Raw genomic sequence first — 27752 nt, 5'->3', positions numbered from 1 at the left:
AGAGAAATATCTTTATTTTATTCCAAGATTTAATTAAGAGACTTCTCAGCCAGGTGCGGTGGCTCATGCCCGTAATCCCAGCATTTTGGGAGGCCAAGGTGGGCGGATCACTTGAGGCCAGTCACTTGAGGCCAGGAGTTTGAGACCAGCCTGGCCAACATGATGAACCTGTCTCTCGTAATTTTTGTAAAAATACAAAAATTAGCTGGGCATGGTGGTGCGTGCCTGTAATCCCAGCTACTAGGGAGGCTGAGGCACAAGAATCACTTGAATCCAGGAGGCAGAGGTTACAGTGAGCCAAGATCGTGCCACTGGACTCCAGCCTGGGAGATGGAATGAGACACTGTCTTTAAAAAAAAAAAAAAGACACTTCTCTTTAACACGATTAACAGACAAAAATCATGTCCATGTATACCAACATATGTGTAGCTTAAAAAAAAAAATCCTGGAGGTGAGGTTAGCTGAAATAAAAAGCTGAAAATGTACCAGCATGACTCTAGACAGGAGCTTCATTCTGACCTCACTCTTGGGCTTTCTGGGGCTTTGCTTCTCCTGCCACCACACAAGTGCCTATAGAGACACCTGAAGGGCTCAGGGAGACCCTGAGAACACTGAAGTTCTCTCTATTACCAGGCAGGTGCCACTGAGATTTCTGAAGAGCACAAAGCCCCTGCAACAAAAGGTGTAGGGGATGAATCTGAACTCTCCCCGACCTTCCACGCAAACGGAATCAGGCTGTGGCTCTATTCAACTGGAATCAAACTGATATTCATTTATTTAGGGCCACAGGGTAAGTTGAAGTTATTGTATTTGGCTCAAAGCTTCAAAATCTCATTCTACAGAATGCTTTCATTGGAGTGCCTGGGGCTTAACCTCCTTAGACCACTCTTGTGGGAGAGAGGCAGCACTCACAAATCCCACCAGCAGCCCGGAGACCCACACAACTAAGGCAGCACTTACATCAAAGAGGAGAGGGTTATACACTGTGAGTGGGAGCTCAATGTGGCCCAGGTGCCCAGAACAGTTGCTGAAGTCCTGCACGCAGGTGGAGCACACCTCTTTGGAATCTGCAGGGCCCAAAGCTAAATCGTACAGGCCGTTTGCCGATGGGTTCCCCAGGCTGTCCAGGTACCGAGGGTTCGTAATGGATTTAACACTTAATTTCCTAAGGGGATAAAAAAGACCAAGAGGAAAGCTAAAGTTACCAACCTCTCTGATGTTTCCTTTCCAGCACAAACCTATAGTTAAGTGATTATTTAATGCCTGCTTGATAGCTCTGGAGGGCACAATCTGTCTTTCTCACTAGTGTACCCCAACACTAAGTGCAGAGTTGGTACCCAATAGTTAATAAATACATATGTGCTAAATGAATAAGTCATAAAATACATATGTGCTAAATGAACGAGTGGTAACTTCTTAAAAACAGATTTAGAACAAAACTTGCACTAAGTACACTGGTAAACTGTTCATAAAAAGGAGTTAAGCATCTACTATACACTGACTGCTTCACAGGCAGCATTATTCTGTCTTTTTTTTTTTTTTTTAACAAGGTCTCACTCCTGTTGCCCAGGCTAGAGTGTAGTGGTGCAACCTCGACTCACTGCAGCCTCAAACTCCTGGGCTCCAGTGATCCTCCCACCTCAGCCTCCCGAGTAGCTGGGACCACAGACATGTGCCAATACGCCCAACCAATTTTTCGATTAATATTTTTTTGTAGAGACAGGATTTAGCCATGTTACCCAGGCTGGTCTTGAACTCCTGAGCTCTAGAGATCCGCCTGCCTCAGCCTCCCAAAGTGCTGGGATTACAGGAGTAAGCCACCATGCCTGGCCGCATTATTTAGTCCTGATCTTAATCCTCTGAAATACTCATCACTACATGTACTTTTCAGAGGACGAAATCAAGGCTCAGGGAAGTCAGGTGATTGAATCCAGGTGACACAAACACAAACAGAATGTGGGGGAGGCAGGATATGGAATAGACTTAACTCCAAAGCCCATCCAGTTCAATGAAGGGAATGTGATGCAACAATCCCTGTATGCAGAAATAGTAAATTTGACAACATTAAACACATTTAGTCAAACCTTAAAAAAGGTTTCATCACATTTTATGTTTGGTTTGAAAGGTGCTCCCATAGGACACAACTATGTTTAGTAGGCTAACTTTGCTTTTACAATTTTCTCCTTTCTGATTTAGAAAATAAAGACAAAGAAACCATCCCAATCTGACAGCCTAGAGGAAATCTGAAGGTTGAAACGAGAGTCCCCTAATGATGTAAACACTCCCTTTAATAAAGCACAAAAATAGTGTCAAGTTTTCATGAGTGGTGACATGTTCTGAGTGTAAAACGATGTTAGTCTATCAGGAACTAAGCTGCTCAGCTCCAGAAGATTCTATGTTGCATGGCCAGTGTCACTCTAAGGGCCAAGGCGACAGGGAGGCAGATCTGCTGCTGTGGCTCTTGTCTATATGGTCACCTTGCTGCCAGTAAGCTAATTTCATGAGAAACTTGATCTAACTCAAAAGTTGTGCGTGTGGTCTCTTCCCACAAATCTAGAGTCCACCTGCAACCCTGAACTGGGTAACATTGAACAAATTACTTACCTTTTGTTCTTTAATCTTAATTTTTGAAACTGTAATAAAATATATATAAATTCATCATAACTGTTTCAATTAGTACAGTTCAGTGGTATTAAGTACATTTGCATTGTGCTACCATCACCACTCTCCATCTGCAGAACCCTTTTTCATCTTGTAAAACTGAAACCCTGTACCCATTATACAGTAATTCTTCATCTCCTCTGCTACCATCATTTTACTTTCTGTTTTGATTAATCTGACTACTCTAGGTACCTTATATTAAGTGGAATCACACCGTACTTGTCCTTTTGTGACTGGCTTATTTCACTTAGCACAGTGCCCTCAAGGTTCATCCATGTTATAGGATGTGTTGAACTTTTTTCCTTTTTTAGGGCTGAACAATATCCCATTGCATGTATATACCACATTTTATGTATCAACCCATCCATTGATAGACACTTGGGTAGTTTCCACTTTTTCACTATTGTGAATAATGCTGCTATGAACATAGGTATACAAATATCTCTTTGAGACCCTACTTTCAATTCCTTGGATACACATTCAGAAGTAGAATTGCTGGATCACATGGTAATTTTGTCTTTAGTTTTTTGAGAATCCACCCTACTGTTTTCCATAGTGGTTGCACCATTTTACATTCCCACTAATGGTGTACAAAAAGCTTCCACTTTCTCCACACCCTTGTCAACACTTACTACTTTCTGTTTTTCTGATAGTAGCACCCTACTGGATTTGAGGAGCTTTTTATTTGCATTTCCCTAAAATTGGTGATGTTCAACATCTTTTCACATACTCACTGGCCATCTGTATGTCTTCTTTGGAAAAATGTCTATTTAAGTCCTTTGTCCATTTTAAAATTGAATTTTGTGTTGTTGTTGAGTTGTAGGAGTTCTTTTTATGTTCTAGATATCAATCTCTCATCAGATATATAATTTACAAATATTTTCCCCCATTCCATGGGTTGCTCTTTCACTCTGCTGACTGTATCCTTTGATAACTACCTAATTTTTTTCTCACCTGAAGTCTGGGCATCACAGCAGCTCTATTGGGATGATTAGAAGATAACATACAGAAAATACCGTGTCAAACAAAGTTCCTCTCTCTTTGTAGAGGAGAAAGTCCCTCCCACCATTACAGGAGTGGGATGAAGAGTAGGGGCAACTAGCAAGGATTCCACCAGTCAGTAGAGTTTGAGATCAATAGACTTAGGTTTGAAGATGACCTTTGCCACTTCCTAGAGAGACATTTTGTTCTCTGGGCCTGAATTTTTTACTGGAGGTGCCACCACAAATGGTGTTGTTAAGAACTGAGAATGGGTGTCGTTAAGGACTGAAAGTGCCAAGCACTGAGCAGCTAGCTCCTCTATCCATCTATTCATACACTCAACAAATACCCAGAGTGCTCACTGTGCGCCAGACAGTGTTAAGTGCTAAGGAAACAGACAAGAACTGCTATGCTTACAGGCCTTACATTCTATTGGAGGAACGGGAACAGACACAAAATAAATGTATAGTCTGTTAGACGGCAGAAAGGGCTATGATGAAAAATAATGCAGGGAAAGGGAAGAGCAGAGTAGGCAAGTGGTCCTAGAAGCCCACTAAGGAGGAACTTGGGCAAAGGCTGAAGGAGTTGAGGGAGCAGGCCATACAGTCACCTGGGCAGAGGGTTTTACAGGAGGAAGAAGCAGGGAGTGCAAAGGTCCTGAGGTGGATGTGTGCCCGTGGTGCTCTGGATACAGCAAGGAGGTCAGGGTAGCCAGAATAGAGGTGAGATCAGAGAGGTAACAGGAGACTGAAATGACCCCTCCAGGCCATTTGTAAAGACTTGGTTTTTACTCTGAGTGAGATGGGAAGCTATTAGAACCTGGCACAATAAAAGGTGGCAGTATTATTGAAATGTCTCAACTCTAAACCTGTTTGAAAACTCCACCATTATCTTTTTAAAAATTCAGGCAACTTAAAACACTTCTGCTTTTGGATGAAATCGTATCCACTTATGGCGGTGATGATATAATTGGAATTTCTGGGCTAGCACACTGTTACCAATGATATCAGAGCTGTGGCTCAGGAGTTTATTCATCCATTTATTCAGACTTGAGGATAAAAGACAAGAGTGACACATGTAAGAAGCTCAAGGATAGTGGAGGAAGACAAATATACATAAGCACAAAAAGTGACTAAAGCACCATGACAGACAACTGTATCATGTGCAAAATGACCTCACAAAACAAGGGAGGTGAACTGAGCTTTCAGTTGTGTATGTTGGGTAGGGGACAGAGGGAAGTACCTCCTTTTGGCTGAAAGGACACTGCATGCAGAGGGAATAGCTTAAAGAAAGGCCCAGATGTTGAAATATGATGGCGGTTTCTGGAATATGCAGGTGGTTTAATAGGGCTGAAGAAGGGATGATGTTATAGCTAAAATCAGCATTGGTCTGATCATGGGAGACTTTGCAGGCTATGCTAAGAAAATATACTTTATCTGAGGGAAATGGAGAACATTTGGAGGGTTTTAAGGGTGACAGTAGCATGACTACATTTGCACTTTGCAAGAATAATTTTGACAGCAGTGTGGAGCATGCACTTGAGAGGTGTAAGGGGAGGGTGGAAGGAAAAGACAATTCAAATATGAGATAAGGGCCAGAGGCAACACAGTAGCAATTGGGAGAAAAAGGAGACTAAGAACAAATAGACATGTAGGTGACACAAAGTAAGAGCCCAATAAATAAGTTAGATGTCAGGAGAGATCTAGAATAATTTTCCAGTTTCTAGTGACTATTTTGCACTACGTACACCATTTTGGAGGGGTAAGTAACCCCTCCCTTTGAAGAGGGATGCCGTGTTGAGTTTTTTTTTTTTTTTTTTTTTGAGACAGAGTATTGCTCTGTCGCCAGGCTGGAGTGCAGTGGCACAATCTCGGCTCACTGCAACCTCCGCCTCCTGGGTTCAAGCGATTCTCCTGCCTCAGCCTCCCGAGTAGCTGGGACTACAGGTGCCCGCCACCACGCCCAGCTAATTTTTGTATTTTTAGTAGAGACGGGGTTTCACCATGTTGGCCAGGGATGGTCTCGATCTCCCGACCTCGTGATCCGCCGGCCTCGGCCTCCCAAAGTGCTGGGATTACAGGCGTGAGCCACCGTGCCCGGCCATGTTGAGTTTCTGATATGCATTTAGGCCATGTTGAGTTTTTGATATGCATTTAAGATCTCTGTGTGAAACTCAATTAAAGATGTACAGACAGCTGAACAAATGGGTCTGAAAATCAGGGAAATAAATTTGCGTTGGGGATTTAAATTTGAGACTATAAATCATGAAAGTGGTGAGATTGTCTAGGGACAATATTTACCATGAAGAAAACATTATTAGAATATAATCTTGAAGAACATCAACATTTAAGGAGTAAAACGAGGTACAGACCTTGCTCACCAATGTGTCATTAACGCCTGCTTGGTGCCTGGAAAAAACTGGATGCTCAATAAATGTTTGTGAGGTTATAGATCGATAGAGGAAGAGAGGGAGGTAGAAGTATTTGTCATAAAAATAGGAGAACTTGAAGACAAATAAGGTTCTGGAAGAAAGGAAAGTTTCAAGAGAGTGCATTGGAGAATGTCAAATGCTACCTTGATCAAATTGAAGACTAAAGAGAGTTCCCTTGATTTAACAACCAGACCGAGAATATAGCAGGGTCCTAGCAAAGAGAAGTTAACGCCTGAACTGACACTTGAAGGACAATCATTTTACAAACAAGAGGAAACTTACTACGTGCCTAATTAACCATGTCAGGTACACTATGGTTAATTCCACAAATGCTTGTTAGTTAACGAGGAGACTGGCAGATGATAACGCTGCAGACCAGGACCCTCCCCACCCTTATATTCCCCTACCCCAGCGCAAACTCTTTCCCCCAGCACCACCGGCCTCTTATCCAGGCAGTCCACGCCGGCCCAGGAACGTTCCCAGAACTACGGCTCCCAGCAGGACAAGCGCCAGACAAGCCTGGACTCAAGAGGATAGACTGGGCGCAAGCGCTTCTGGGAATCGTAGTTTAGGGCGCCGACCTCAAGATCCAGGCTGGGCACGCTACCCGACCAACTCCTTACTTGAGCTCTTCAGCCGAATACATCCCGAAGGAAATGCCCTGCAGCCGCCGCCAGGGCATGTTCTTGGAGATCAACATCCTCCAGGTCCGTTTTGAATTCCGACACCCCAAGAGACGTTCCACTCACCACCTATTCTTAATTCACCCTCAAGCCCGGAGTCACCACGCGATTCAACGTGCGCTTGCGCGCGGAAGCGGTCGCAGGAACGACATTTACGTGGATGAGATCACTTCTACATGGGGGGGGAACAAATAGTTGTACGACTCTCTGCTCGCTCTTTTGTTCTGAAAACAATCAAAGATATATAAGACATCAAAATAATCATTTAGGAAAATTCCTCCGAGGCAAATCGGGTGTATAGAGCTTTTAGCTTCCGTGACGAAGTCTTTCAAACCATGAGCTTGCAACCTCCCATTTTATGATTGCTTTCGTCTTCTTCCGCTTCAGCCAATAGCGGAGCTGTTCCCTGCTCCCCGCCCACTGCGCCCCACCTTCCTGAAGGTCGAGGCACGCTTTCCCAACATGCTCTGCAGAGAAATCAAAGATGGCGGTTGTATCTGCTGTTCGCTGGCTGGGGCTCCGCAGCAGGCTTGGCCAGCCGCTGACGGGTCGGCGGGCGGGTTTGTGTGAACAGGCACGCAGCTGCAGGTAAGAGACGCTTAGGGTATCCGCGAAGAAGACCGCGGAGTCACCTTAGTCCTGTGTTTCCCAGCTGGCTGTGGAAGTAGGCACGATGAAATGGTTTGCTCATGCGCGCCCTTAACGGTCGCGTGCCCTTAAGACCAGGTACGCGGAGGTGGCCCTTTGAAATAGGATTCGCAACGCATTTATTCATTAGAGAAATACTTATTGGTTGCTTGCAATATTCTGTAGTTAACACCATCCGCAAAGCTAGGACCCTGCTCTCATGAAGCTTGCGTTCCAGTGAGTGTGGCTATTAGCAACACTACCCCAAATTAAAAATTATCCGCCATTACTCATTTTAACCCAATCAGGAGGAGCGAGGAGAACGTACAAGATCTTCCCAAATAAAAGGCAGTCTCTGGTCGCCACCGTGGGGACTTTGGCTAAAGAAGTTATCAGGTTTTCGTAAAAGCAGAAAAGTCTAAAAGATCTGACTATGCCCTTTTGATCTGTGATAGTTATAGCTTGGAACATGTATGACCTATCTGTGTAATTTTTTTTTCACTCAGTACAAACAGTGGCATTGTGGGAATATGAGAGGCAGTAATTTGTAGTGAAAACTTGCTAGAAGCCTAATTTTAGGTTTAGTGTTTGCCATTCGCTTAATTGGATGATAGTAGACAGATTTCCTCATCTGCAGACTGGAGTTGGTAATAACCATCCGAAAAGTTTGTGAGGTATAAGTGGGATATGTAATTTACAATATGTTTTTATATGTACTCTCCCTTAGTTCCCCTCAAGAAAGAGAAACCACTCCATCTGATACTGCAGAAACCTTTGTGCTGCCATTCAATGCCAGTCCTCCGTTTCCTGGTAGCCATCGTTAGCATTTTTCTACTCATTTTCTTTGCCTGAAGCAGAATCTCTCCCTCAGCATCCGTTCTCAAAATAACTGTGATCTCTGTTTTAAGGTCATGAGAAACAAATAGTGTGACTTGAAAGAGTTGATCTCAGAAACTTGAAAGAGTTGATCTCTTTCTGAAATGTCCTTAACGTAGAGGGGTGTTCTTGTTTTAAATGATACCTGAAACCAGATACTACTGGAGGAAGTATCTTTCTGTGCAATCACATCTTGACAATTTTCTGAATGTTACTGATGCCATTTAGTAAGGGGAAACACAAGATGATACTAACCGTCACATTATCTGTGGTGTATTGACTGTGTTTTTAGTGTGATCAGAACACTTAAACAGAACACTTAAAAACTCAGTCATGGGCCAATGATTCTATATTTTGGTTTAAAAAGGATTTCATATTGAACCTCTGAAAATAGAAAATATCAGCAATTCCAAGTCTAAATCAGGCCTTATGTATTTGGTACATTCTTGATTGTTGAAAGAAGTGGAATGAGAAGCCATGGGTCATCTTCCCTATGTTGTAATTGCTTTAAGTGAGGTAGTCCTTTCTGATCAGGGCAGTATCTGTATAGAAGCAAGAGCTCACTGAATTGTTCTTTTAAACATCATAGTGTTTTGGGTTCCTGAAGTTGAAAGTTCTTGCATTTCAAACCAGATTGTTCAAGTGCTATTAAAAACTTTCCTCCCTCTCTGCCATTTATGTAATGAGATTGCTTGCTTCCAAAAATTTTGACTAGCCGGGCATGGTGGCATATGCCTGTAGTCCTAGTTACTCAGGAGGCTGAAGCAGGAGGGTCGCTTGAGCCCAGGAGTTCAAGGGTTCAGGGAGCTATAATTGCACCACTGCACTAAAGGCTAGGCAATGGAGCAAGACCCTGTCTCTAAAAAAAAAAAAAAAAAAAAAAAAAAGTTTTGACAGTCTTGTCCATATCTTGTATCCATTCCTTAATGATATTGAACATGTGTACAGACTGTCTTCTCAGCGTTCATTGACATGAGTTATCCAGTTTAATCCGTGATAATTGGAGAATTTGGGCTCAAAGTACACATAGGTGGAGGTGAGCTGGGTACTTCATTAATGACTATTAGCTTTAAGGCTTTTGTTTTTTTTGCAGATTTTATTCTGGTAGTGCAACCCTCTCAAAGGTTGAAGGAACTGATGTAACAGGTATATTTTAAAATATATTGAATTCTATTTTTATATCAACACATTGGATTCCATTGTAGTACTAGGAAACTGATTCATGTTTTATTTTTTACATTAGGGATTGAAGAAGTAGTAATTCCAAGAAAGAAAACTTGGTAAGTATTCTATCAGTGTTCATTCAGCAAATGGTTGAGTGCTTACTATGAGAGAAGTATAAGGGTTAGGTAAGGAGACAGTGACAGGAAGAGCAATAGGAGAGCATTCTTGAAGAGAGTAGCTGAGCGGGGAGAAGCTAGGAGTTTAAAGGACAAAAAATGGAAAGGTGGAGAATAGTGAGTGAATGAGCAATGAGATTTACTTAAAAGAACAATTGAAAGAGATTTTGAATTAGTGTGGGTTACTATTTACGTGGTTAATAATACATGGTTATACATGAACATCATCATTAGAATAATTTTTTTCAAGGAAGTTCTCATATGATTCAAGAGCAGACAGTTACTGTCTTTATTATCTCTAATGAGGTAAAATAAAGTAAATGGTGTGGACAGCAAAATTTAGCTTTTTTATTCACTGGATATATCCTTGAACAACTTGCCTCATCTCATTTATTCAACATTTGTTGAATATGCAGGAACTAAAACTTCACAAAAGTGCTTGTTACAGTGTAGTCCTATTGAACGCATTTAGTGGCCCCTCAAAAAGCTAGGTCTTAAAATTATGTGACCTAAAGACTCGGGTTCGCCAGGCGCGGTGGCTCACGCCTGTAATCCCAGCACTTTGGGAGGCCGAGGCGGGCGGATGATGAGGTCAGGAGGTTGAGACCATCCTGGCTAACACGGTGAAACCCCGTCTCTACTAAAAATACAAAAAAATTAGCCGGATGTGGTGGGGGGTCACCTGTAGTCCCAGCTACTCGGGAGGCTGAGGCAGGAGAATGGCGTGAACCCGGGAGACGGAGCTTGCAGTGAGCCGAGATCGCGCCACTGCACTCCAGCCTGGGCGACAGAGCAAGACTCCATCTCAAAAAAAAAAAAAGACTTGGGTTCATTTAAAAAGACTTTTTAAAAAACGTTATTAATCTGAATTGTGATTATTTTAGGGAGGCCAGGGAGCCCAGTGATGTCAATGCATAGGTAACTGGGATCATAAAAGAAGTGCAAATTAAAACTTACCGTATTGGCAGAGAGAGGATTTGAAGAAATACGTTTGTTTATGGGACAGTAAATTGGAACAGCTCTTTGGAGGGAAATTTGGCAGAATCAGAATTGGAAATGTGCGTACCTTACTGGTTAGCCACTTTGGAGGAACATTTGCATATATACATGGACAAGACTGTTCTTTATTACTTGGGAATAGTAACAGGTTGAAACAGCCTGAATGCCCATTGAAAAGTGAATGGATAATTTTAAAAGGTTATCATACAATAACTTTTTACATTGAAAGGAATTAATTAGCTCTATATTTAATAACATGGATAGTGCAGTCAAACTTATGTAAACACATGCAGAATGACAGTGTGTATACGTTTTTTAGGGAGATGTTTATGTGTGAAAATACCTTTAAAAGTTCTGGATATACAAATACCAGATTGATCGTGGAGAGGGGTCACAAGATGACACCAGACACTTTAGGTTAACGTGTAATGTTCTAGTTTATTTTTTTAAGATAATGTATGATACCTTTTTAAAGTAACCCTTTAAAGAAAGAGAATTAGTGAGTAATCTGAATGTCATCATTTTTTCACTGCCATTTGTTCAATATGTTAGGAAAGTTTGCTAACTTGATAAGACTTAAATAGGGCAATAAAAGATCTGCTGAAGGAATGCTGAGAGATGAGAGAATGTGTCGTTATCACACTTGCTGAAATTACATAAATGTGACTTCTAAACGTGGATAGAAAATTTAGTGGATATTATGTACATCAGGGAATTAGTTTTGATGAAATATAAAATTTCCTGTACTTTTGTTTTTCTCAGGTGACTTATAGTCTTAAGAATGTTACGTTAAACTTTATTTAGAAAAATACTCTTGGTATAATTCCCTTTTGGAAAGGAAACACATTAAATCTAACATAGGAGCACAAATATATTTGAGATCAAATTATCTTGTCTGTCATTTATTCCAGTGAAGCCTTTTCTAATAGTTCAGTAAAGGTCTCTACTCAGAGGTGCAGTGGACAGCTGGCCTGCAATTCTTACCATAACGTTATATATGGTTGAGAGATTCTAAACCAGGAGGTTGCATCAGAATCATCTGGGAATTTCAGTAAGAGTGTGTGTGACAGTCCTCCATGGATCTTGGGAGGCTTTGATGCAATAGGTCCAGAGTGAAGCCTGTGGTTTATTCTCCTATAACTGAATCAAGAGCTACCAATTAGGATAGTAAAGGCAACAGTAGTCCCGAAAGCCGCAGTAAGAATCCATAGGAAAGTGGGTAGAGGAAGTAGGCCAGATAGTTTTATGAGGGCGGGATGGAAATCACTAGCCCTGGGTTATGGCATTATGCACCAGGCCAGAGAGGACAGGCAAAGAGAGGAACATGTACCAACTAGGGGAAAGAACCAGCAGTTTTCTTAATTTCTAATTTATTCTAGTGACCTTGTGACATAACCAGCTTCAGATGAGATCTGCACTATGTTATTGGCCAGTACACTGAGAGTAGAATCACTTGTTCAGTTTGTGGCTATGAAGAGCCCTGATGAGGATTAACTTGTGGTTCTTATTTTTAGGGATAAAGTAGCCGTTCTTCAGGCACTTGCGTCCACAGTAAACAGGGTAAGTAGGATTTTGTTTTTTTTTTAACCTAAAACTTGGCTAATAACACACTTTTTAACTCAGCTAATAACACATTTAATACTCATACCTCGTCATTACTCAGAATTAAACTGTTGTGCGTCTAGAAAGTTTCTTTAAAATTGTCTAATCCAGCTGAGCCAGGTGGCTCATGAATGTAATCCCAACACTTTTGGAGGCCAAAGTAGGAAGACCACTTGACATCAGGAGTTCAAAACCAGCTTGGGCAATGTAGCAAGACCCCCATCTGTTTTTTGTTTGTTTGTTTGTTTTGTTTTGTTTGAGACAGAGTTTCGCTCTTGTTGCCTTAGGCTGGAGTGCAATGGCGCGATCTCGGCTCACCGCAACCTCCACCTCCTGGGTTCAAGCAATTCTTCTGCCTCAGCCTCCTGAGTAGCTGGGATTACAGGCATGTGCCACCACGCCCAACTAATTTTGTATTTTAAGTAGAGACGGGGTTTCTCCATGTTGGTCAGGCTGGTCTCGAACTCCTGACCTCAGGTGATCCACTCGCCTTGGCCTCCCAAAGTGCTGGGATTACAGGTGTGAGCCACTGCGCCAAACTTTTTTTTTTTTTTTTTTTTTTTTAATTTATTTTTTGAGACGGAGTCTTGCTGTGTCGCCCAGGCTGAAGTGCAGTGGCACAGTCCCGGCTCACTGCAAGCTCTGCCTCCCAGGTTCATGCCATTCTCCTGTCTCAGCCTCCCAAGTAGCTGGGACTACAGGCGCCCGCCGCCACGCCTGGCTATTTTTTTGTATTTTTAGTAGAGACGGGGTTTCGCTGTGCTCACCAGGGTGGTCTCCATCTCCTGACCTCGTGATCCACCCGCCTTGGCCTCCCAAAGTGCTGGGATTACAGGCGTGAGCCACAGCGCCCGGCCTTTTTTTTTTTTTTTTAAGAATAAAATTATTGGCCAGGCGCAGTGGCTCACATCTGTAATCCCATCACTAATCCCATCACTTTGGGAGACCGAGGGAGGCGGATTGCTTGAGGTCAGGAGTTCGATACCAGCCTGGTGAACATGGTGAAACCCTGTCTCTACCAAAACAACAAAAACAAAAATTACGAGGCATGGTGGCACCTGTAGTCCTACCTATTCAGGAGGCTGAGGCAAGAGAATCTCTTGAACCTGGGAGGCAGAAGTTGCAGTGAGCCAAGGTCCTGCCACTGCACTCCAGCCTGGGTGAGTTAGTGAGACTCTGTCTCAAAAAAAAAAAAAAAAAAAAAATTAAAATAAAATTATCAAATCCCTTTATTTGGCAAAGGAGGAAGCTAAGGTTTTGCAAGTGGCCAGTGGCTGGTTAGGATGTTAAAACCTTAATTAAAGGCTTAATTTCACGCCTTTTATCTCAAAATGCAGTGTTTTTCTACCATACCAGTGATCTTTAATCCCTGGAAGGGCTTGTTGAAATGTATGTTCTTAGGGGACGATTTGGCTGTAGTATACCAACTTGGAGAAATAATGTACCTGTCATGCTGACAATCATGTAATGATTAATAATCTGGGTCCTGGAGCCTACTGGTTTGTTTTAATAGCCAAGCAACTAGCTTTATGATCTTAGGGAAGTTACTTTACCTCTTGATACTTCTGTTTCCTGACTTATAAATTGGGGGTTAATTATAGCACCAAACCTCAAGGTTGCAGTGGAATTATTAACAAATGAATTAAGTATACGTAAGATTTAGGACAGAGTCTGGGACAAAGGAAATTCTTGGTACATTGTATTTTGTTACTGCTACTACTGTATTGTTGATTTCATTGACATGAAATTTTCTCTGTTGGCAACTCAAGAGTAGAGTTTGTAGTCTGGTAGATACACTGAAACTTTGGTAAATGCATCAGAAATGGAACTTTCTGCTTGGTTGTATTTTTTATTAACCAAAAACTTTTAATTTCGTCTGTGGGGAAAAGTCTAAAATAATGAAGTCTTTTTTTCTGCCACAGTATCTGTATGGATATTGATCCTCCTTAAGTCGATTATTACAAGTATGCAGAATTGTTCTTCTATTGTAGATATTAAACTACATCTAAAAATGGAACTACTAGGCTGGACATAGTGGCTCATGCCTGTAATCCCAGCAGTTTGGGAGGTCAAGGCGGGTGGATCCTGTGAGCTCGGGACTTTGAGATCAGTCTGGGCAACATGGTGGAACCCTGTCTCTACAAAAAAACACAAAAATTAGCTGAGCGTGGTAGTATGCGCCTGTAGTCCCAGCTACTTGGGAGGCTGAGGTGAGGCTCACTTGATCCTGGGAGGTGGAGGTGGAGGTTGCGGTGAGCCAGGATCGCACCACTGTACTCCACAGAGTGAGACCCTGTCACCCCCGCCACACACAAAAAAATTAAATATAAAATAAAGATGGAGCTACTAAAGATAGTGTTGGGTCTAATGTGCACTGGTGTACTCTACCAGTTTCTGAAAAAGGACTTTACTACATCTCCCTACTTGCAAAGCATTGAGATTTTCAGTAGCTCACTTATCCATAAATAGGCACCTGAAATGTAAACATAGAAATGGACCTCTGAGATATTCTCAACATTTCAATGAAAATGGCCCAGGGCCACCTTCAAATCAAAGAAGTTATAGAATTGTGTGTAGAATTGTGACTTATCTGGCCCTTAAAATCCAAGAGTTATTCGTTTATCCATTCATTCAGCAACAATATTTTGTGCCCTTATGATGCTTATCAAGCACTGTGCTGGATATAGAATTAGACACAGATATTGTGTAGTTCTAGAGGGGAAGACTGAGGTAGCACTGAGAAGGGGTTGTATCGCCAAGACTGGGAAAGGAATTCTTTTTTTTCTTTCTTTTTTTTTTTTTTTTTTTGAGACGGAGTCTCCCTCTGTCACCCAGGCTGGAGTGCAGTGGCGCAATCTCAGCTCACTGCAAGCTCCACCTCCTGGGTTCACGCCATTCTCCTGCCTCAGCCTCCTGAGTAGCTGGGACTACAGGCGCCCCCACCCCCACGCCCAGCTAATTTTTGTATTTTTAGTAGAGACGGAGTTTCACTGTGTTAGCCAGGATGGGGGGAAAGGAATTCTAAGCAGACATTTTAGAAAAGACAGCTATGTGGAGAATGGGAAAGCTTTCCACTTGAGAGTGTGATAAAGAGCTTAGCATATCCAAAACCAAACCCCTTTCCCTCCAAACATTCCTCACATATTTCTTTGCCATCTCATTAATGGCAACTCCATTCTTATAGCTGCTCAGGCCAAAATCCTGGGTATTGTTAGCAAAGCCTTTGTTTATCCCTTCAAAAGATACGTGTGTGCGAGGTCTCCGTGACCACTCCCAGGCTAAGAGTTATGACAGCAAGAAGATACAAAGCAAAGTCAGCAAAGAGAAAAGGCTCATTGGATAAAGACCAAAAGAAATCAGTCACAAGCTTCCAAAAGACCTCTCCAGAAGATTCAACACAGGACATGCTTAATTCCTCCATCAGTGACTTGTGACAACATATGCAAAGTGTCTACCAAAGCTCATTAGAGACCCAGTGCCCAGAGTTTTTAGGGGAGGCTGGCCATGTAGACCACCCACTGGCTGGCATATATTATACCAAGTTTCCATACTCCCAGAAGGGAAGCAGGTGTTTGGCACAAAACACGGTGTACAAACAGGTTAGGCACAGTGAACCATTCTTAGCAGTTCTAGGAACGGTGAGAACCCTTCCGACATCCAGGTTCCCAGATGGCAGCCAAGGGCCAGCCTTGGACGCAGACCTTCCTAAGGATAATGGTTTCAGGTCTGTTAACTCTTTTCTGCAAAATATCAAAATTTTAGATGCCTGATATCACGACCAGTCACCTTGGTTATTGTCGTCTTACAAGTCTGGATTAATTGCAGCAGTCTCTGTCGTCTCCCACTGCACCTCCCTACACACTGCTCTCAGTTCAGCAGCTGTAGTGACCCTGGATCATATCACTCTTAAGAATTCAACATTGGCTTTCCATTAGTATAATTCAAATAAAAACTGAAGTTCACAACAGGGCTGCTAAGGTGAGGCTCAAGGGAAAGGGGTTTTTGAAAGGGGTAGCAGAAAGCTAGGTCCAAAATAAAACACTGCCTCCAGGTTCCAGGTATGAGCAGCTTTCCGTTGAGAGCTGCAGGGAAGCTTCTGTGCCCCCTCCCTGAGGAGTCCAGTCAGTAAAACAGCATTAAGGATATAGGATAAGTTTTTGCTTTGGAATAAAGGCCCAAGTAAGGCACTCAGACACAGAAGAGAATAAAGAAAGCAATTCTGGGGCATTTCTCAGTGGGGCCCCTGGTGGTATTGGAGAGTTGATTATGCTCAGGTTTAGGGAGCAATTTTAATGGGTAACAGGACGTGGGAGAAGGTTCTGTTGTTGATTCCTCAGAGGGCACGGTGATATCTTCATTTGGAGGAGGGACTCTTGGTGAAGTTGAGCGTGGGTGGATAGTGACCTTGCTGTGGAGGAAATCCTATTCTGGGATTCTGCTGTTAGGACTAGTTAATTCACATGATTCTTACCTAGAGTTTAAAACAGTCCCCAGTGGTAGCAAACTTAAATATTAAAATCAGCCATGGGGAGGGAGGCTTAAGCCATTGTTTGCCTTGCATAATTAAAGGCAAGTCTTGTAGAGCTGAGAGTACAGTGCAGGTGTTTGTCTTTTGTCTTTTTTCTCTATATATACATGTATATATGCCCACACACGTTTGCGCATTTAGGTTACATACATAATTACAACTTACGGAATTTTTGTTTATCAAAACTCACAAGGTCCTCTTAAAAATTTAGCTAGAAAGACTTGTGGGCTGGATGCAGTGGCTCACGTCTATAATCCTAGCCCTTTGTAAGGCAGAAGTGAGAGAACTGCTTGAGGCCAGGAGTTTGAGACCAGCTTGGGTGACACAGCAAGACACCCTCTCTACAAAAAATTTTGTGAAATGGCCAGCTGTGGTGGCACACACCTGTAGCCCAGGCTACTTGGGAGGCTGAGGCAGGAGAATCCCTTGAGTCCAGGAGCTAAAAGTTACAGTGAGCTGTCTTCAAAATAAATATAGAAATTGTATTATGTCTTTTCCACAGGATACCACAGCTGTGCCTTATGTGTTTCAAGATGATCCTTACCTTATGCCAGCATCCTCTTTGGAATCTGTGAGTATTTTCATATAATTTTCTAGTGTTTTATCTCTCTGGTTTGCGTACAACAGTACATAAATAATTTAGTTGTAATAACCTGGGAAAGGTTTACAAATGCTGAGAAATTGATAGACTATGTGAATCCTTTACTACTTTCTTCAAAAAGATGTACATATCGTCAATGGGGAAAGGATTTTTGGCTTTGGTTTCTAATACTTAGGGCTTTTTCACACTGGAGTGACCCACTCAGTTTAAATGGCTTGCTTTTTATATATTTCAAGCTGTGTATAAGATGCTAACTGAAATTATATCACAGTAGAAAAGGTGGGATAGTCTATAATTTCTAATTGGGATTCTGCGTGTTGTTGCATTTGTTTTTTTTTTTGTGAGGGGGGAGAAATTCTTGCTGAGAGTGTAACTATAATCTTGCTTGAGTTTAAATTACATGTATTTAAATCTTTTTCTTTATATAGCGTTCATTTTTACTGGCAAAGAAATCCGGGGAGAATGTGGCCAAGTTTATTATTAATTCATACCCCAAATATTTTCAGAAGGACATAGCTGAACCTCATATACCGGTAAGGAGAGGTAGTTACATTATTTACATAATACTATTTTAAATGTAAATTAAACCAGGCTTTCATGGCTAATATTTCAGTAGCCATTTGAATACCCTCAATATTTGGATGATAAGCCTTTTAAAGTGTGGAGTTAGCTTTGATCACAAGACTAACTTTAAAATTCTTTCTGTATTTATTTGCTCTTCATCTTAATATTTTCCCCATTTGATTTTTGTGACACCATGCTCTTAGGTCTTTAATTCTATGACTGAAGTTTCCTTCACTACCTCTCTATACACATCTTTCTCTTCCTTTTTTTTTTTTTTTTGAAACGGCATCATGCTGTCACCCAGGCTGGAGTGCAATGGTGCAATCATAGCTCATTGCAGCCTGGAACCCCTGGGCTCAAGTGATCCTCTTGCCTCAGCCTCACAAGTAGCTTGGACTACAGGGGTGTGCCACCATGCCTGGCCGATTTTTTTTAATTTTTAGTTTTTGTAGAGAACAGGGTCTTGTCTCACTGCACTGCCCAGGCTGGTCTCAAATTTCTGGGCTCAAGCAAACACCCTTCTCGGCCTCTGAAATCTCTGGGATTGCAGGTGTAAGCCACTGCTGCTTGCTCTTGATCCGCTTCTTTTTTTGTTTGTTTTTGTTTGAGATGGAGTCTCACTCTGTTGCCCAGGCTGGAGTGCAGTGGCACGATCTTGGCTCACTGCAGCCTCTGCCGCCCGGGTTCAAGCAATTCTCCTGCCTCAGCCTCCTGAGCAGCTGGGATTACAGGTGCCTGCCACTGCACCTGGCTAATTTTTATAGTTTTAGTAGAGACGGGGTTTTACCATCTTGGCCAGGCTGGTCTTGAACTCCTGACCTCGTGATCCACCCGACTTGGCCTCCCAAAGTCCTGGGATTACAGTTGTGAGCCACCGTGTCTGGCCTTGATCCACTTCTTAAGCATGGGTATCTTTCTTAGATTTTTATGCTCATTTTCTCTTTTTATTGTATATACTCTTCTGTTTCAGTGACGCTTATAATCCATTTGGTACTCTTTTGTATATCTAGCCTAGATCCCTTTACTTTGAACTCCACATTGTATTTCCAGCTCCCTCTTTGTTCTGTAGTTTTGGAGTGAGGATTTATGCAGTGTGGTGGGTATTGTGCTTAGTGCTTGTCCATACAGTGGTGAGCAAAACAGATGCGCCTCTGCCCTCCTGAGTTTGTTGGTGGAAGTACTAATCTCAGACTCATCATATCTAAACTGCTCCCATACCCCTACGTCTCTCTGCTTCCCAAAGCTCACAGGGAAACACACACTTCTTGTTTTCATAGTAGAACTTGTGCATAGATGAGGAAGCCAGTGTGATTGTGTAAGTCAAAATATTAAAATCCTAAACTAAGACAGTGTCTTTCTCCATTAGATTGTGAGCACCCTGAAGGTAGAGAATGCCTTTCGTCTCTGTATCCCCAGTGCCAAGCTTAATGTCTGGGGTAAAATAGTAGGCATTCAGAAAGTATTTGAATAAGTTAGTGAATGAGGTAAAATCAGCATACCTTGGGTAGTATTAAATGTTTAGAGGATACACAGCATTAGAGATGAAAGGTTTAGTTCAATTCCCTGTGAAGACAGTGATGTTAAAATGATCAGTAGTATCTGGTGCAGGAAACATGAATTGGAGCAGTGAAGTTTTACTTTGGTATGTTGGTGATAAAAGTTTTGTCCTACTCAGTTATCCTTCCCTCACCTTTACCTGTTTGTAGTAACTTTAGTCATCTTGTTTTCCTAGTGTTTAATGCCTGAGTACTTTGAACCTCAGATCAAAGACATAAGTGAAGCCGCCCTGAAGGAACGAATCGAGCTCAGAAAAGTCAAAGCCTCTGTGGACATGTTTGATCAGCTTTTGCAAGCAGGTGACTGAGTTCGATTAAAGCACCTCTAATAACATGGGCTTTGAAGTGGGCCCCAGTTATATGATTCATATATTTTGAGTAAGAGTTACAGGTCCTGCTGTACTTACTTACTCTGCTTTGATGGCTGCGTGCTTTATATTTTTAATAGTTTATTTCATTTTTAGCTGTAGTGTTACTTAAGAATTACAGGCGAAGTAGAATTGCAGCTTTGTTGGTTTATTGTAGCACTGGTAGAGAAATTGTATCACCCTTCTACCTTAGCTTCTGTTTTTAATGTTAGGTAGATATGCAGTGCTCCCAGATTTCCTGTACCCTTTTCCTTTTTTTTTTTGAGATGGAGTCTTGCTCTGTCGCCCAGGCTGGAGTGCAGTGGCGCAATCTCGGCTCACTGCAAGCTCCGCCTCCCAGGTTCATGCCATTCTCCCTCCTCAGCCTCCTGAGTAGCTGGGACTACATGCACCCACCACCACGCCCAGCTAACTTTTTTGTGTTTTTAATAGAGGCGGGGTTTCACCATGTAGCCAGGATGGTCTCGATCTCCTGACCTCATGATCCACCCACCTCGGCCTCCGTAAGTACTGTGATTACAGGCGTGAGCCACCGTGCCCAGCTTTCCTGGACTCTTTAAGGATGTTTGGAAGATTGGGCCACAACACACAAGAAAGAAATACGTAAAAAGGAAAGCACACTCAACTAGGATCAGGGGCTTTGATGCAGGTGCCATCTGTGTCACTAATTGTTCTTAGCGTTCAAAAAGTTACTTAATTTCTCAAAACTTCTAGCTCTAAAATTGTGTGGTTCTCTGAATTGGAGCTGGATGTAAACTGGCGGAGCTACACACGTAAATAGCACAGCTGATACGTCAACATGAAAATCTACATATAGCAACATCAGAAGCAGCTGGCATTAAGTTTTTAGAATCTAGAGTGCTATTTGGTGATTTAGAATAAACATGGAAGTGGTGGAAACTGGACTGAGTCATTATACACTTGAACACAAGAAACATTTGCAGAAAGCTATGTTTGAGAATTTTGGTGTGTGGCTTGGTACAGCATCAGATGTATGGCTGAGTGATGGCAATAGATTGTAATTTAGTGAGGCGCTTCCCTCTGCTTGTTAATATGATCGGCATCTGGTGTGAGTCTGCATTGAAGTTCTTAGTGCTAAGGCTTGTCTTTTTCTAGTTTTACCCCCTTTATTGGATAGGTGTGTGCAGTCCTTCAGTAAAGACAGGTGTCAGACCCATAGCTCAGTAACAAAGCTAACATACCAGGGAAAGGATCCTAGAACATTTCATTGTCAGGCCCCTAATAAGTGCAAAACACTGTGCTAGCCATTTCACATACTTAATTCTACAATACCTTATTCATTGGTGTGTTTTATAATAATCTTATGAAGGTAATTATTAGGTAATTTTTCCAGGGTCTCATAGCTTTGAGATAGTGTGAACCAGTTGCTTCTCCATAGCCTGTACCCTCTGCCCTGCTTTCTCTTCTGGACTTTTTACATTTCCTGATGGGCATTTTAAATTTATCAATGTATTTTGTTTAGAAAGATAATTTATTGGCTAGGCATGGTGGCTCACACCTGTAATCCCAGCACTTTGGGAGGCCAAAACAGGAGGATTGCTTGAGCCCAGGAGTTCAAGACCAGCCTGGGCAACATAGTGAGAACTCATCTCTACAAAAAATTTAAAAATTAGCCAGGTGCAGTGGCACATACCTGTAGTCACAGCTGCTCGGAAGGCTGAGGTGAGAGGATCACTTGAGCCCAGAAGTTCAAGGTTGTAGTAAGCTGTGATGTCCTTGCACTCCAGCCTGGGCGACAGAATGAGACCCTATCTCAAAACAAACAAAAAGATACATTTACTTTTCTTATAAGATAGCAGATTATATCTCATACTTGTCTTCCTCCTGTTCCCTTTTTAGCCTTTTTAATGAGTGTCAAGATGGGGACATAATGTTTTGAACAATTTTTAAGAGACTACTATAGTTCGACAATTATGCTAGTATTTCTAGGCAAGTTTTCAGTGAGTATCTGGATCCAAATGGAATAATTCTACTTGCATTTGTTCAAATGCACCTGGGCTGGGGGAACTAAGTGGGGATAGTTTGCAGTGTGTTCAGTTTGGTGATGATAATTAAAACCATGAAGTAGTTTGAGGATAATGAGTACATAAAATAAGTGAGCACAGGCCCAAACTTCATCTTGTGTTCCAATCTTCTACGTCAAATTACATGGTTAATAGGGGTTATGTCCCTGTCTACGTCACTTCAGGTGTTTAAGTTGACGTTGAGTGCATAAAGTAGTGGACAACATTAAGTGTGTAGCCATGAAGACCACCGCTAATATAAAAAAATGACACATTTTAACCTAACAGGCTTTAGTTCTTCATTGTTTCAAGGTTTCTTTATCTTTCTGTCTCTTACCCACAGGAACCACTGTGTCTCTTGAAACAACAAATAGTCTCTTGGATTTATTGTGTTACTATGGTGACCAGGAGCCCTCAACTGATTATCATTTTCAACAAACTGGACAGTCAGAAGCATTGGTAATAACTGTTGGCCTTGATTTTTTTTTTTTTCCTTAAGCTTCTTTTTGAAGAAATTGCTTTTAAAAATAAGATGGGTTGTTTTGCCATGCGTCAGGGTAGTAGAGATTTGTACTGAGATGTGTGGTACGATAGCCTTGATAAAAAGTGGTATAGGAGGAAGAGAGATTTTAAACAATTACTTCTGTTCTAGTTTACTTTTTAACAATATGTTGTCCTCACCTACTTCATATTAAGGCAAAGCGTTGATCAGAAATGTTTGGGCTGGCCTGTGCCACTTAGAGTAATAACATGATGTATTCTGGCCAGGGAAAGACTCCGTGGCCTGGGCCCCCTCAAAAATTCATACGTGGACTTAGAGGAGAGAACACACTAGGCTGGAGACAGAACAGTAGTGTGCCGGGGGCCGCCTGTAAGTTGAGTCATAGCCTCTCTCTCGACTCGTGAATTTTACTTCTAGAACTAGGTCTCAAGAAATCCTTTGGATCAGTCAAATAGAGATGCTCATGTGACATTTTTCATGAGGAGGTATTTATACTTGCAAAAACGTTGAAAACAATCTAGATGTCCAACAGTAGATGATCAAATGATGATAAAAGTTGTGTGGCCATTGAGCACATTAGAGTAGATGTGTTTGGGTATGGAAACATTCATCCAATAAGTGGGAAGCAGGCTATCAGCAGTATATATTCCATTTTTGTAAAAATGTTTTTACAAATGCATACAAAAAAATCGTTTAAAAAGTGTTTCTGGGTGATGGGATTATTGGTGTTTTTCTTCGTTTCTATCTTTTCTACTCTTTGCCCAACTAAATGTGGATTTCTTGTTTCCCCCTCAGAGACAGGGTCTCACTCTGTCACCTAGGGTGGAGTGCAGTGATGCTATCATAGCTTACTGCAGCCTTTAACTCCTGGGCTCAAGTGTTCCTCCTTCCTCATTCTCCCAAATAGCTGGGACACAAGTGTGGGCCACCATGTCTGGCTAGTTTTTTTTTGGGTGGGGAGGGCGGGTAGACATAGGGTCTTGCTGTAGTGCCCAGGATGGTGTCTTCAACTCTGGGGCTCAGGCGATCCTTCAGCCTCCTAAAGTTTTGGGATTACTGACCACTGCACCTGGCCAAATGTGGATTATTTATGTAGAGAACTTTACATTTTTAAAAGTGCATAGGCAGTAGGTTGCAGTTAAACCTTGCTTTCCAGAGTATCACTTCCTGAAGCCCTGCTCTGGTTGGCCCTCTGCCTCTCCAGCCCCAGCTCTTGAGGCAGCAGGCTACAGAGCCAGCACTGACCTCTGCAATGCCAACCAAGCCTGTATTGCTGTACGTCAGCCTCATCCCAGACCTTGGTTTATAAATAAAGACAAGATTTAGTCTTATAAGAAGTCTTGCCAGGTGCAGTGGCTCACACTTGTAATCCCAGCACTTTGGGAGGCCGAGGCGGGTGGATCATGAGGTCAGGAGATCGAGACCATCCTGGCTAACATGGTGAAATCCCGTCCCTACTAAAAAAAAATACAAAAAATTAGCTGGGCATGGTGGCACGCGCCTGTAGTCCCAGCTACTCCGGAGGCTGAGGCAGGAGAATTCCTTGAACCCAGGAGGTGGAGGTTGCAGTAAGCCAAGACCACGCCACTGCATTCCAACCTGGGCGACAGAGCGAGACTCTGTCTTTAAAAAAAAAAAAGAAGTCTTAGTTTGCTTGGGTGAGTGTTAGGCATTAACTATATGTTGTTTATCTTGCTTTCACCCTAATTATGACAGTTTATCTGTATGGATCAAGCCAGATGTAGTCTCTGAGCAAATAGGCTGTGTTGTTTGGTTTTCCTCTTTCTATCTGAGGACCAGGCCATACAGGGAACTGGCTTCATCTTGTCTCCACGCTGTCACTTGTTGCTTTGAGAGTCAACTTGGCTTTTCATCTGATTTGCACTTAAGAAATTAACTGTATAGGTGTAAGCGTAACTGGGCTTCCTCTTTGCCTTCTGCTGGATCTATGTTTCCTTTATTTTTCTGAGTTCCCTTTGCCTTTCTGATTTTGAGTAGTCTGACTGGGAAATGCATTCCATTGCCTTAACTTTTATTTCTTTTGATGATTATTCATTTCAGGAAGAGGAAAATGATGAGACATCTAGGAGGAAAGCTGGTCATCAGTTTGGAGTTACATGGCGGTATGTCACACGTAATTAGAACCTTGAATTACAGTGTCTTACAGTGCATGGAATATGCCCCATCACCCTGTGAAGATGTTTTCTTGTGATGTTCTAAAATAATGGATTTTTATTGTGCAATATAAATTTCACTATTTGTATTCATACACATTTAGACCGTTTTTCAATAAGGTCTTTATCTCCATTCAACAACACAAGAATCTGTTGAGACTTTGACCCTTTTTTTTCCCTCATCTGTTTAACTCAGCATAACTTTCATATGGTATGGTTCCTTTGGTAGTTTCATTAACAGTGCTACCTTGGAATATATACCTCTAATTCTGAAAGATTTAATACTTTTGTTTACTAAAAATATCATGGACACTAGAGTGTACTGCTAAATTAAGACCACTGACAACATGTAGACATACACAGCAGTTAGAATGAAAGGTAATAACTTAATTATATTGGAGAATTAGCTGGGTGTCTAAAAGGAAGACATTTCATGTGAATGTCTGGAGAGGGAAAGCTACCATGATTATCTAAAATTGTTATTGAAGTGATGAATTTGATAGGATGAAAGATTAAATTCCTTGGGGTAGGCTGGACGCAGTGCCTCACACCTGTAATCCTGGCGTCGTGGGAGGCCGAGGCAGGTGGATCACTTGAGGTCAGGGGTTTGAGACCAGCCTGGCCAACATAGTGAAACCTCATCTCTACTAAAAATACAATTAGCTAGGCGTGGTGGCACGTGCCTGTAATTCCAGCTACTCGAGAGGTGGAGGCAGGAGAATCACTTAAACCCAGGAGGTGGAGGTTATGGAATGAGAGAAGAGTTAAAAGTACATGTGCTAGAATATGACCAGAAGGATCCAGAAGAAACCGTTTTGCCTCTGGGAAGTAGTATCTGAAGATTGAAGAAAGGTGAGGAAACTTTACTAGGGACTTTGTCATACAGTTGCTTCTTGTTTTTAATAGCACAGATATTTATATACTTGTTTATAAACTTTTCATTTTCAATTGTAATTCTGCCACTTAACCTGCAAAGCCCTGACACCACATTAAGATTGTTAAGTCTTGATTTTCCCCATTTTCAAAATGATAATAACCATAATACCCTGTAAGAATTGAGATAATGTATATGAAGTACTTGGCACATTGCCTAGAACATAATAAACCGTCAGTAAATGGTGGTAGCTCTCATTGGTATTTCTTATTGCCTGGGTTCACATTTACTCTCTTGTGTCTAGAGCAAAAAACAACGCTGAGAGAATCTTTTCTCTAATGCCAGAGAAAAATGAACATTCCTATTGCACAATGATCCGAGGAATGGTGAAGGTACATTTGTTTTATTTATTTTTGTCTTTCATTTCCACCGATCAGGGTGTTTCAGCCTCAGAACTACTAACATTTTGGGTCAGGTAATTTGTTGTGGGGTCTGTCCTGTGCCTTGTAGGATGTTAGTAGCTCCCTGGCTTCTACCCACTGGATGTGAGTAGTACACTCCTCCCCCACTTTCAGTTGTGACAAATAAAAATATGTTTAGGCATTACTAGTGGATAGAAAATCCCACTGCACTAGAGTATGAGCTTCATGAGAACAGGAGCCTGATCTATTGAGCCTGAGCTATATTACCAAACTCTAGGACAGAAATGTGCAAGGACTTCTTAAGTAAATGAATTTGATGATGCTTAATTTTTCCTTTTCCAGCACCGAGCTTATGAGCAGGCATTAAACTTGTACACTGAGTTACTAAACAACAGACTCCATGGTGAGTTTGAGAACTCCCCTCTGTCCCTTTCTCCATTTCCTTCTTTTAATTGTCTGTGTGAAGGCTTTGGATCGTGCCTCAGTCATTGGCCTACACTTTACCTTTTCCTGAGGCGTAGATGATTGAAGCAAGAGTAGAGATCCAGAGAGGAGAGTAGTTTTCCAGTTTTGTGGACATGTGATTAGTCAAGGGACACATAGGAATGACTGCTTTGCCTTAAACTCAGCCATTTAGGGATTAATCTTCAACCCCAAATTTTATCATTTTATTATTTTGCAGCTGATGTATACACATTTAATGCATTGATTGAAGCAACAGTATGCGCGATAAATGAGAAATTTGAGGAAAAATGGAGTAAAATACTGGTAAGGAGGAATCCTCAGTTTATTTTTTAATAGGGCCTAAATACTCTTTACCAGAAATACATGGGCTGGCCAGGTGTGGTGGCTCAAACCTGTAATACCAGCACTTTGGGAGGCCGAGGCGGGCAGATCACCTGAGGCCAGGAGTTCGAGACCAGCCTGGCCAACATGGTGAAACCCGTCTCTACTAAAAGTACAAACAATTAGCTGGGCGTGGTGGTGCACGCCTGTAATCCCAGCTACTTGGGAAGCTGAGGCAAGAGAATCTATTGAACCCAGGAGGCGGAGGTTGCTGTGAGCAGAGATCGCACCACTGCACTCCAGCCTGGGCAACAGAGCAAGACTCCGTCTCAAAAAAAAAAAAAGAAAAGAAACAGAAGTACATGGGCTGGAGACAGCATTTATGAGCATGTGTATGGCAGTCACTGTGTAGCATTTACCTGTTCACTACCCTTTCCGCAGCCCTGGGACTCAGCTGTGTCTGGCACATAAGAAGAAAAAGTTGCTTGACCCAGAGTATAGAGCTAGAATTCTGGACCATTTTATTCATTTATTTTTCATAATAGTTTTTCTGTTACAAAGTAATGCATATTTGCTGTCAAATCCTATCAGGTGTAAGTTCAAAAAGTTGAAATCACTGGATTGATTCTCCCCTAGTAACTTAAGAATAGAAACGGCTGGGCACGGTGGCTCATGCCTATAATCCCAGCACTTTTTTTTTTTTTTTTTTTTTTTTTCTTGATCATTCTTGGGTGTTTCTCGCAGAGGGGGATTTGGCAGGGTCACAGGACAATAGTGGAGGGAAGGTCAGCAGATAAACAAGTGAACAAAGTTCTCTGGTTTTCCTAGGCAGAGGACCCTGCGGCCTTCCGCAGTGTTTGTGTCCCTGGGTACTTGAGATTAAGGAGTGGTGATGACTCTTAACGAACATGCTGCCTTCAAGCATCTGTTTAACAAAGCACATCTTGCACCGCCCTTAATCCATTCAACCCTGAGTGGATACAGCACATGTTTCAGAGAGCACAGGGTTGGGGGTAAGGTCACAGATCAACAGGATCCCAAGGCAGAAGAATTTTTCTTAGTACAGAACAAAATGAAAAGTCTCCCATGTCTACCTCTTTCTACACAGACACAGCAACCATCCGATTTCTCAATCTTTTCCCCACCTTTCCCC

The 27752-nt window shown here is 42.0% G+C and overlaps 2 protein-coding genes across 2 annotated transcripts in view; one reads left to right on the top strand and one right to left on the bottom strand.

Annotated features, from left to right (window-relative positions):
* Nucleotides 1-7114, bottom strand: part of POLR1A (RNA polymerase I subunit A) — an 87499-nt gene extending 80385 nt beyond the window's left edge. Inside the window, exons 1-2 of the mRNA XM_003816568.7 lie at nucleotides 6697-7114; nucleotides 961-1165 (exon numbers count right to left, since the gene is read on the bottom strand). Coding sequence (XP_003816616.1) covers nucleotides 961-1165; nucleotides 6697-6773 — 282 coding nt within the window. The 5' untranslated portion in view covers nucleotides 6774-7114. The remainder of the gene's footprint in view (nucleotides 1-960; nucleotides 1166-6696) is intronic.
* A 99-nt stretch (nucleotides 7115-7213) lies between these two features.
* PTCD3 (pentatricopeptide repeat domain 3) overlaps nucleotides 7214-27752 on the top strand; it is a 34538-nt gene continuing 13999 nt past the window's right edge. Inside the window, exons 1-12 of the mRNA XM_003816564.4 lie at nucleotides 7214-7344; nucleotides 9353-9405; nucleotides 9503-9539; nucleotides 12113-12158; nucleotides 17231-17299; nucleotides 17758-17862; nucleotides 19626-19749; nucleotides 22185-22300; nucleotides 24405-24466; nucleotides 25696-25783; nucleotides 26156-26216; nucleotides 26496-26581. Coding sequence (XP_003816612.1) covers nucleotides 7241-7344; nucleotides 9353-9405; nucleotides 9503-9539; nucleotides 12113-12158; nucleotides 17231-17299; nucleotides 17758-17862; nucleotides 19626-19749; nucleotides 22185-22300; nucleotides 24405-24466; nucleotides 25696-25783; nucleotides 26156-26216; nucleotides 26496-26581 — 951 coding nt within the window. The 5' untranslated portion in view covers nucleotides 7214-7240. The remainder of the gene's footprint in view (nucleotides 7345-9352; nucleotides 9406-9502; nucleotides 9540-12112; nucleotides 12159-17230; nucleotides 17300-17757; nucleotides 17863-19625; nucleotides 19750-22184; nucleotides 22301-24404; nucleotides 24467-25695; nucleotides 25784-26155; nucleotides 26217-26495; nucleotides 26582-27752) is intronic.

This window comes from Pan paniscus, chromosome 12, assembly GCF_029289425.2.
Source record: "Pan paniscus chromosome 12, NHGRI_mPanPan1-v2.0_pri, whole genome shotgun sequence".
Classification (NCBI taxonomy): Eukaryota; Metazoa; Chordata; class Mammalia; order Primates; family Hominidae; genus Pan; species Pan paniscus.
The sequence above is the reverse complement of the archived record's forward strand: the minus strand, read 5'-3'. Positions and strand labels throughout refer to the sequence as shown.